At 45.3% G+C, this 10,000-nt stretch overlaps 3 protein-coding genes across 10 annotated transcripts in view; 2 read left to right on the forward strand and 1 right to left on the reverse strand.

Moving 5' to 3' along the window:
* The window catches only part of LOC113650967 (spectrin beta chain, non-erythrocytic 1), a 56,019-nt gene extending 53,330 nt beyond the window's left edge, over positions 1–2,689 (forward strand). For all 5 annotated transcript variants that reach the window (XM_047809344.1, XM_047809347.1, XM_047809345.1 and 2 more), the window contains 4 exons: positions 205–380; positions 534–707; positions 846–888; positions 1,503–2,689. In XM_047809344.1, coding sequence (XP_047665300.1) covers positions 205–380; positions 534–707; positions 846–888; positions 1,503–1,715 — 606 coding nt within the window. In that variant the 3' untranslated portion in view covers positions 1,716–2,689. The remainder of the gene's footprint in view (positions 1–204; positions 381–533; positions 708–845; positions 889–1,502) is intronic.
* The window catches only part of LOC113636638 (WD repeat-containing protein 87-like), an 873,260-nt gene that overhangs the window by 634,252 nt on the left and 229,008 nt on the right, over positions 1–10,000 (reverse strand). The window lies entirely within an intron of this gene.
* Positions 1–10,000, forward strand: part of LOC113650946 (kinectin-like) — a 683,852-nt gene that overhangs the window by 480,252 nt on the left and 193,600 nt on the right. The window lies entirely within an intron of this gene.

Here is a 10,000-nt window from a genome sequence, read left to right on the forward strand (position 1 = left end):
TTGTTCTCATATTAGCTACCGTAGCCTACACAAGAGACTACAAGGAATACTTTGACACGAATGCAAAGGAAATTAGCAAAACCTCTTCATTCATTTATGAGTCACATCAGTGCTTCATCGCCTCGTTGCTTCAGTCCATTACACACGGCTCCATGTTTCAGTGCAACCTCAGGCCGAGTCGCTGACTTGTTTACATTTACACAGGGCTCAGAGGGAGAGTCGGTGAACGGCCCAGGTCAGGACAGCGGCTTGGACACGGCGTCGCGCCACGAGCCGTCAGGCACACTGCCCAGTCGGGTGGATGCTACTACAGAGGCCATGGAGGGAATATTGTGCAGGAAACACGAAATGGAGAGTCAGGGCAAGAAGGCAGCCAACAGGTACAATCGCACCATCACGTCAGACTCTCAGCAGCTTATTATACAACTGTTCCATATTAGATACATTACACACACATACTAATATCTCCACAAGCCACAAGGTGGCGACATTCAGAGCCACTGTCGCATCATTAAGGTGGTTGTTTTGTGTAGATCGTGGCAGAATGTGTACTGTGTGCTGAGGAAAGGAAGTCTGGGATTCTATAAGGACAACAAGAGCGCGTCTAACGGCATCCCTTACCACGGAGAAGTTCCCATCAGCCTCTCCGAGGCCACCTGTGAGATCGCCCTCGACTACAAGAAGAGAAAACACGTCTTCAAACTGAAGTAAGTCCAACAGGACAAACAGTTATAAAGCTTTTATAAATCTTCACCAGATCAGAGATTAGTTAGAGAAATGTTTTCTAAATCATGCCACACCGGGTACGGAACATGTGACCATTTCCCTTCTCTCGTTTCCCTCAGGCTAGGAGACGGAAAGGAGTTCCTGTTCCAAGCCAAGGACGAGGTGAGATCTTTCCCTCCACAGCCAGTCCACTTGTCCCTGCTTTAGTCCTCTGTTATAAAACGTAGCATTTTACTGGGACGTGTTTGTAATAAATGTTCCACTTAATAAAAGTTGTGTTTTCTGGATTCTCTGTCTCTCCCTCTGTCTGTCTGTCTCTCTCTCTCTCTCCCTCTGTCTGTCTGTCTCTCTCTGTCTCTCTCTCTCTCTCCCTCTGTCTCTCTCTCTCCGTCTCTCTCTCTCCCTCTGTCTCTCTCTCCCTCCCTCTCTCCCTCTCTCTCTCCCTCTGTCTGTCTCTCTCTCTCTCTCTGTCTCTCTCTCTCTCTCCCTCTGTCTGTCTCTCTCTCTCTCTCTGTCTGTCTCTCTCTCTCCCTCTGTCTGTCTCTCTCTCTCCCTCTGTCTGTCTCTCCCTCTCTCTCTCCCTCTCCCTCTCTCTCTCCCTCCCTCCTTGTCTCTGTCTCCCTCTGTCTCTCTCTCTCTCTCCCTCTGTCTCTCTCTCTCCCTCTGTCTCTCTCTCCCTCTGTTTCTCTCCCTCTGTCTTGTCTCTCTCTCTCTCTCTCTCTCTCTCTCTCTCTCTCTCTCTCTCTCTCTCTCTCTCTCTCTCTCTCTCTCTCCAGGCTGAGATGAGTTCCTGGATTCGATCGATCCACTCCTCCATGCCAGCGAGCAACGACGACGACATGTCTCCGGCTCCGCCCCTGACACGGGCCATGACGATGCCCCCGATGTCCCCGAGCGAGGGCGAGGGTGGAGGCGTGACCATGCGCAACAAGGACGGCAAAGAGAAAGACAGAGAGAAACGCTTCAGCTTCTTCGGCAAGAAAAAGTAAAGAGAAAAAGAAAGGAGGGAAAAAGCTTCCTTTCAAAAATCACACAAAACTGTCTTAGAGGAAGACGGCGCCCTCTACTGTCACACAGCTCAACACCTTTTACTTTTCCTGTCGCTGTCTCACTCACTGCCATCCTCCTGCACCATGTCCCCACCTCCCGAAGGACCACGGCTCGTCTGTTTCAGAACGTTTGATCGTCCCCGAGTTTCAGGGCTTAGCAGCCTTTCCCACAATGCAACGCTTCCAACCTTTTCTTCATTCATCCTTTCCATTTGATTTGCCGTTGTGAAGGACCAGAGTGACCTTTTTTCCCCTTCTTTCCTTTATAAGGTTCTGATGTTCACGTTCCTAGTTAATATATCGGATCGTCGTTATTATTTAACTATCTGCCATTCGTGACGAGAAATATAAAAAAAAAGAAAGAAAAAAGAAAAGAATAAAGTGTAAGTCTAACAAGCAGCAAGTCGAGGTTTAGAGAGTGAGGGGATGCGAACAAAAACCCTCCTGTTTCCACACACACAGAACCCAGAGCTCTAGTCCCTGAGGATGAAGAGCTCTACAATAGAACCCGGGTTCTAGATTCTTACTATCAAGGTTTCTTCTTCTTCTTTTTCTTTTTTTCCTTCTTTCGTGTGGAAGTGTGCAGGGGAAATTAAAAACACAAGTTTTATTCAAAAATCTTAGTTGGGATCCGTTTTCTATCCCCATCATCGTCGTGTTATTATTATTATTATTATTATTATTATTATTATTATTTCTTTCTCAGCCAAACTTTGCCTTTATTCCTCTTCTTCAGATCAGATCACACACTCGCACTAAAGCGCAAAGGCTCATGGGACGGGATGTTGTTTCTTTTTTTTTCTTGTTTTTTCTTTTTTTAGGCATTCTGGGAAATCACCAGGCCTTGTAATATTTGTCAAACGAAACACTGGACGAGAAATTAAACTACTGTTGGTTTGGTTTTTTCCCCCTAATGTGGACCAAATCTCCATTTCTGACCACCCTGATCATCAGTCAAAACTCAGAGCTTATTATTGATAAATCGCTAATCGATGCTTTAAACCGAGGGGGTGGGGGTGGGGGGGACAGAAAAACTGGGAGTAGATTAACGAACCGATGTTATTCCGGATGCTATTTTTGCATTTGTACACAGGAGAGCATGGGTGTGTTCGAGTTAGCGTTTATCCCGCTGTAGCATGAGCACAGTATTTTTATAGGCGGTTTGTTCGACGCTAGTGACGTGTTTTTGTGACCTTCGATTTTTTTTCACGTGACCGCGGGACACAAAACAAACAAACCGAACACGCGTCACGTTGTTTCGGCGACGTACGATGAAGCCCCTTCGTCTGAGGGGAGCGGAGTATCAAACTGGGAACCCAGAATTCATAGCGGCACTTTGGAACAACGGGCAAGACGTATCGAAAGTTTTCTTTTTTTTTTCTTTTTTATTCAGTCGTTTCTACATTAAATCAACACACCGGTTACACAAAGGAACCCAACTAAACTGCACACTCCAGTGTATATGCAAAAAAAAAGGCATGTGCTGATAATCAGTTATGCAATATATCGCGTTCTTCAACAATAGCACACACACACACACGTGTGTGAACATTTCTACACAACATCCTGGGACTGGACCCGGGATTAAACAGATCCAGTGACAGGAAAGTTCAGTATCAGCACATGCCTAAAGCACACACTGATCTGATTCTCACCTCCGGAGGTCTAGCCGAGCGGCCTGCTCTGATTGGCCAATGACTCCGAGTTCCTAGCAAATCAGCCAATCATCTTCCAGATGACCGACTCTTTCAATAATATAGCTTTCAACTTCATCGTATTTACGACCTAAACCGCTCGTTTATGCCAACGTGACTGCAAGCACGCCTATTTTACTCCCAGTTGTAACTTTATTTTGTATGTGTGTGTGTGTGTGTGTGTGTGTATCACCTCACAAAAAAATCTGAATTCGTATTCAGAATTTTCCCCTCAGGAGTCCTGCTGGACAAACCAAACGCACAACACTTTCCCCCTTTACATCCGAGACGCTTAATACGTTACTTAAGCTCAGAGTCAGGCAAAGCTTCATCTAAACGACGACAACAACAACGACGACGACTTCTAACCATCGCACACCAAGCATGCAGGAGAGCAGGGGAACACTTTAAATACTACATTTTACTCGGCCCAAAATCTAACTATTAACGCCGAATGTCTTGTGCGTCTGCGTGTCGTCCCTGTGTGCACCAGGTCATTTAGGGAAAGTAAAAAAAATAAAATAAAAAAGATAATAGTTATAATTTCAGTAAACGGACTTCAGTTTATTTCAGCGAGCTTAATAATAAATGACGGAAAGGTTTCAAATGTGTCTCTACATCAATATGTCCTTCATTCATCAACTGTTTCTCTGTCAGAATGACACTGAGTTGTTATTATTATTATTATTATTATTATTAATACAACACCCTTCTGATGACTTACTATTGTTACTGTTATGACTATTAGGACTGCGGCTCATGTATCACTGCATTACTGCTGTTCCTGCTGTCGAGTTTTGAGGTTCTCTCGTGTGTAACCCCGAACCCTGCCACAAGGGGGCCACCGTGTGCCGTGCAGCATTTTTCATTCAGGGGAGAGCAGAACAGGGAGGGAGGGAGGGAGGGAGGGATGGGCAAATGAAAGATTTGTTTGTTGACTTGTGTATCTACATCTAATAATATTAGGAATAATAAAACATTGTTTAAAACAAAGCCAAACAGAGGGCGCTAGTTTTATTTTGCCGTGTGTGTGTGTGTGAGTGTGTGTGTGTGCGTGTGTGTGTGTGTGTGTGTGAGATGAACGTTGGAGGAAACTGAACCGATAGAGTTCAGTTCAGTAGACTTCTTCATGCTCTACCACGTGAGCGACGCGTTTTAAACCAGTTAGTTAGCACCAAGACACCGCAGTGCGCAACAGTGAGCGGACTCGCGAGTTAGCAACCGGTGCTCAAGCTTCTGTTCTAGAATATTCATCATCGTCATCATCGTCATCATCATTTGGTAGGACCAGTAGCATGAGGATCAAGCTGTCTGCATCATGCGGTTTCTGGTGCTGTGTAACACAGATGTAGCTTGCATGATGCTAAAGCTAATCGTCCGTAATCTTTACAGGTTAATCTCTCTAGATCAGTAGTCAGGGAGCTGATCAGGGAGTCAGCCATTTTTAATCTCTCTCTCTCTCTCTCTCTCTCTCTCTCTCTCTCTCTCTCTCAGTTGCAAATCCCTACCATTGCACTGGAATGCTCGCTGCCTAGCATCAATGCTCAGTTTTTCCTGACAAGAGTTTCAGAAGTCTTTAAGTGTTTTTATATCCCACACATTCCACACACCGGCCCCTGAGCAAACGGCTCTCGGACACCAGTGAACTTTCGGGTCGTGACCCGTGACCCGGCGCTAAGCTTTTCCTTTATGGAACATTCAACAGAGTCGAACGTTAAGAGCGGTTAAGAATCTGCATGTCGTGAAAAATTTGACGTCGTTAAAAATTAAAAGACCGGATCGAAGGTGTTGAAGCACATGATGTCGTAGAACTTAGATAGGATTTTATTGGGATCGTCTCTTACAGCATGACTAGTAATAATCTTACTGACGAAGCATAACACAGGATTTGGAGAAGTGCTACAGTAGGTAGTGTTCTTTACTTAGCCAAACGTTAGCATCGTAAGAAAAAGGACAGAGGGAGATTCAAGCTGTTTGTGGTATCAATCTAAAAATAACTTGATCCTGCACAGGAAACCTGGACCCTGTCCCAACATGGGGGACGCTCTGGACAGTGAAAGTTCATGTCAGTTTGAATGTAATTCAAATTGGACAATAGGATTTATATGCTAATAGAATGACGCCACCGCTAACGGTCCACATTCTGTTAGGATTTTAAAAAAAAACAAAAACCTTTGCACGATGCTGCCAATCCCCCCCTCCCCAGGATGAACATGTTGTGTAACCTAGCAACAACCTTTTCATCCCCTTTGTCAATGGCGCACAGGACCGAGGTTCACCTTACCAGGGGCCAAAGATCCATGTCACTTAACGGCTCGTATGAACCTAGACGCTTGGAGACACTTAATAATTAAAAGGTCCAGAATTTTAATAGCAAACAAAAGAAGGTGAAACAAGAAGAATCCTTTGCATAGGAAGTAGGAAGACGCCGGGAAAGCCAACTTCCCAATCCGAGAACTAGTCATTTGATCAGCTTTATTTATTCATTCATTTTCTACCGCTTATCCGAACTTCTCGGGTCACGGGGAGCCTGTACCTATCTCAGGCGTCATCGAGGCAGGATACACCCTGGACGGAGTGCCAACCCATCACAGGGCACACACACTCTCATTCACTCACACACACACTACGGACAATTTTCCAGAGATGCCAATCAACCTACCATGCATGTCTTTGGACCGGGGGAGGAAACCGGAGTACCCGGAGGAAACCCCCGAGGCACGGGGAGAGCATGCAAACTCCACACACACAAGGCGGAGGAGGGAATCGAACCCCCAACCCTGGAGGTGTGAGGCGAACGTGCTAACCACTAAGACACCGTGCCCCCAGCTTTATTTATTCATAAATACAAAATAAAAAAGAAATCTGTTATGAGATCATTCATGCGTTCGTGTAGAGTTTTGGGAATGAATTAAAATCTGAAATTAGAAATTGGAATTTTTTTTTGGAAATCCAGTCCCACATTTTCACCGGAACCTCGGCACTATTATTAAACGTCATGTGGTCTCGGATTGTTAGCTTTAAAACGTCTTACTGTTTCCAGATCTGTTAGTTAGTTCATCTAAAATTTGATTTAATTTCTGTTTTATTTTGCAAATTGCACTTTTAAAAAAAAATAAAAAATTAGTACGGAAATTCATCGTTTAAAAAACTGAACATTGAAGCTAAAGTTATTGGAGAAACTCTCCTCCAGCTCATTTTATACGCGGTGTCAAAGCGGTGAATAAACTCAGATGTTCTACCAACAATTTGATTCCTTTATTGAGTTATAAAGTCATCCGTTAAGGACAAACTCCAAGGCTGTAATGTGAGCTGCTACAGTCTCAGCTAAGCTGTTTTTATTGTTGTGCTTTTTTTTATTTTTTTTATCTCACCGGTTGTTTAAGAATATTCTGGGTTTGTTCCCATGGTTTCCATCCAGCATGTAATTCCAGGTAATTTAGTCAGAGATACTGATAACGTTTTTTTGCACCGTAACATGCCCTGGATCTGTTCGCAGCTCACTGGTTCCTTTTAATTTTACTGCTGATCGACTGCTGATAAGTGAGAAAGCTTGTGGTCTGATTGTTTCAGGTTGCACAACTTCTCTGGAAAAGTGAGAGCAAAGACTCCAGGACTGATATAACACTCAGTAATTGTAGATCAGATAGACGGATAGACGGACAGATGTTTCCCATTGATCCTGAAATTCACTGAAATCCCATGACGCTGAATCACAACCACAAAACGCACCGATTAATGTAGCGTTAAAGATTCTGTTGAATTTTTAAAAAAAAACAACAAAATGTCAGTGGATTTGGTTCTGGATGTAAACCAATAAGCAGCCGGTTGAGTAACTGTTTCTAACGGAAGCTAGATACGGTTTTATTTACCTCAGAACTGGGAACTGGGAATTCCATTGTTTTCAAGCTACACACTGGGAAAAACTGAATAGCATATAACAGTTTTCCTAGCTGGGCACGGTGGCTTAGTGGTTAGCACGTTCGCCTCACACCTCCAGGGTTGGGGGTTCGATTCCCACCTCCACCTTGTGTGTGTGGAGTTTGCATGTTCTCCCCGTGCCTCGGGGGTTTCCTCCGGGTACTCCGGTTTCCTCCCCCGGTCCAAAGACATGCATGGTAGTTTGATTGGCATCTCTGGAAAATTGTCCGTAGTGTGTGTGTGTGTGTGAGTGAATGAGTGTGTGTGTGTGCCCTGTGATGGGTTGGCACTCCGTCCAGGGTGTATCCTGCCTCGATGCCCGATGACGCCTGAGATAGGCACAGGCTCCCCATGACCCGAGAAGTTCGGATAAGCGGTAGAAAATGAACGAGTGAGTGCGTTTTCCCAGCTAATATTTTGCGGTATGTTTGATGTATAATCTTTATTTTCAATTTTTTTGCACTTGCCTTCAAAATTCTGTATATTTTAGCACTGGCAGAATTTAGCACTCGGTCGAACGGTTCATTTATTTGTTTATTTTTACTCTGAAGATGAAAATGAAATGAAACACGGCGTGTGAAGTCGATGCTAACGGTTTTACTGGACGTGGGTTTAGCTTCAGCGCGGACGAGCTCGGAAACGATCGCACCGAGGGTCTTCCTCAGCACAGACCCCATCACCTCTGGTGTGTTCATTATGAGTTTACACACCTACCAGGTGACAGCGCATGCAGGTCAGTACACGGTGAGTTTCTGTTAATTGTTAGCGAAATCGTCCCTGAAGCTGGCATATGAAAACTAAACAAGTCGTGTCTCGTCCACTGCCCTCGCGAGGAAGAGAACTATTATAACGTGGTATGATGCCTCAGGCAACAGCTTTAAACCTGACGCCAGCTTCTACACCACACGGTGATTGATTCATGAAAAGTGGCCTGGAGGAGAAGAAAGAGTTGCGTTTATGTTTAACTTATCGTCCTTATCGCAACCTTAAGAAAAAAAATAAGGAGGGGGTCGTTTGCTGCCCGAACACGCCTCGCTTTCTTTCGCCTTTCTCTCAGCGGAGTACGGGCGTCGATCAGACACACATACTTTACGCTTCTTAACCTCTGGGCTGTAACGTGATTGAGGGTGGCTTTGAGTTTAGGGCATTTAAGTCAAATCCTTTAATTAACCCCAGAATTCCAAGAACTCTGGGTCAAAAGGTTTCATGCTCCAGCTGGAATGCAGTTGCACTACGTTGACCCACCGGGGGCATCACTAGACCCTCGTGCCCCGGTATGACTTCACTGTCATCACCTGATGAAGTAAATCAGAAACTGATCGTATCGATCGCTGAAGACAAAATATACTGAACATCCTTTTAAATCACAAGCCCGGCCCCCTCATTGTGCCCCGCCCCTCAGTCTGCCCCACCCCTCACTGTGCTTTACCCCTGAATGTGCTCCACTCTCTCCATTTATCATGCTCCACCTCTCATTTTGCTCCACCCCCTTATTCTGCTCTACCCTCTCGATGTGCTTGATCTTCAGTGCAGTCCAAACACCCCACTGTGCTCCATCCATCATTGTGCTCCACCCTCTCACTCTGCTCCACCCTCTTAGTGTGTTCTGGCCCTCGGTGTACTCCACCCCCCACTGTGCTCCACCCCATCGCTCTGGATAATGTTGTCATCTCCCAAATGCCATAAAGGTAAAAGGTACAGGACGCATCACGATCTCCAGTTCATTAGTACGCCTTTGGGTTCGTACTCTGTTCCGTCGCCATAGTACCGTCAGACTCAAAGCTCCAGACTTGAAACACTTGGGGGGGGGGGGGGGATTCTGAAAGGACCGATGTGAGTGAATAACAAGCTCTTATTGAGAAGAGAAGAGAGGAAGAGAAGGACTTGTCTTTGCTTTATCGTCTCTGCAGATGCAACAGAGACGCCTTTCTGGTCCTTTCCGTCACATCTGGATTGGATTTGGACGAGGAAGTGAAACAACATTACAATAGCTGGCCTTTGTCTTGATCTCAATCGATTACACACACACACACACACACACACACACACACACACACACACACACACATCTTGCATTTCCTTTATTCCAGATTCTAAATCCAAATATTTTCTGATCAGAGGAACATCAGTTCACAAGGTCCACATCGAACCTCCTCACCCCGGCGCCAGATGAGTCACCTCAGATCCCATATCTGTTCGTTATCAGTGCATCCCATACACACACACACACACACACAGTGCAACACACACACACGCGCGCGCTCTCACATACACGCCCTTTTACTGAACTCACATAGCAGAACCTCTGTCGTCATCTCATCTGCCTCAGCAGCGATCTGCTGAACACATGTTGCCTAAAGCAGGCCAGACCCTCGCTGACTAATGCACCATGCCTTCGCTTCTACACCACATGTCACACACACACTGGCATGGAACTGGACAGGGAAGCAAATTCGATTTGCAATAAAAATTTATACAAGGCCGTTTGTTAGCATGTTAACATGTTTAACAGGTTTTTCCATCTGTCGGGCAAAGAACTTTCAAAAATCCTGACAATTTGCTAGAACGTGTACGACATGTTAGAGCGTGCGACGAGTCAGAGCGTGCGAC

This window comes from Tachysurus fulvidraco, chromosome 26 (genome assembly GCF_022655615.1).
Source record: "Tachysurus fulvidraco isolate hzauxx_2018 chromosome 26, HZAU_PFXX_2.0, whole genome shotgun sequence".
Classification (NCBI taxonomy): domain Eukaryota; kingdom Metazoa; phylum Chordata; class Actinopteri; order Siluriformes; family Bagridae; genus Tachysurus; species Tachysurus fulvidraco.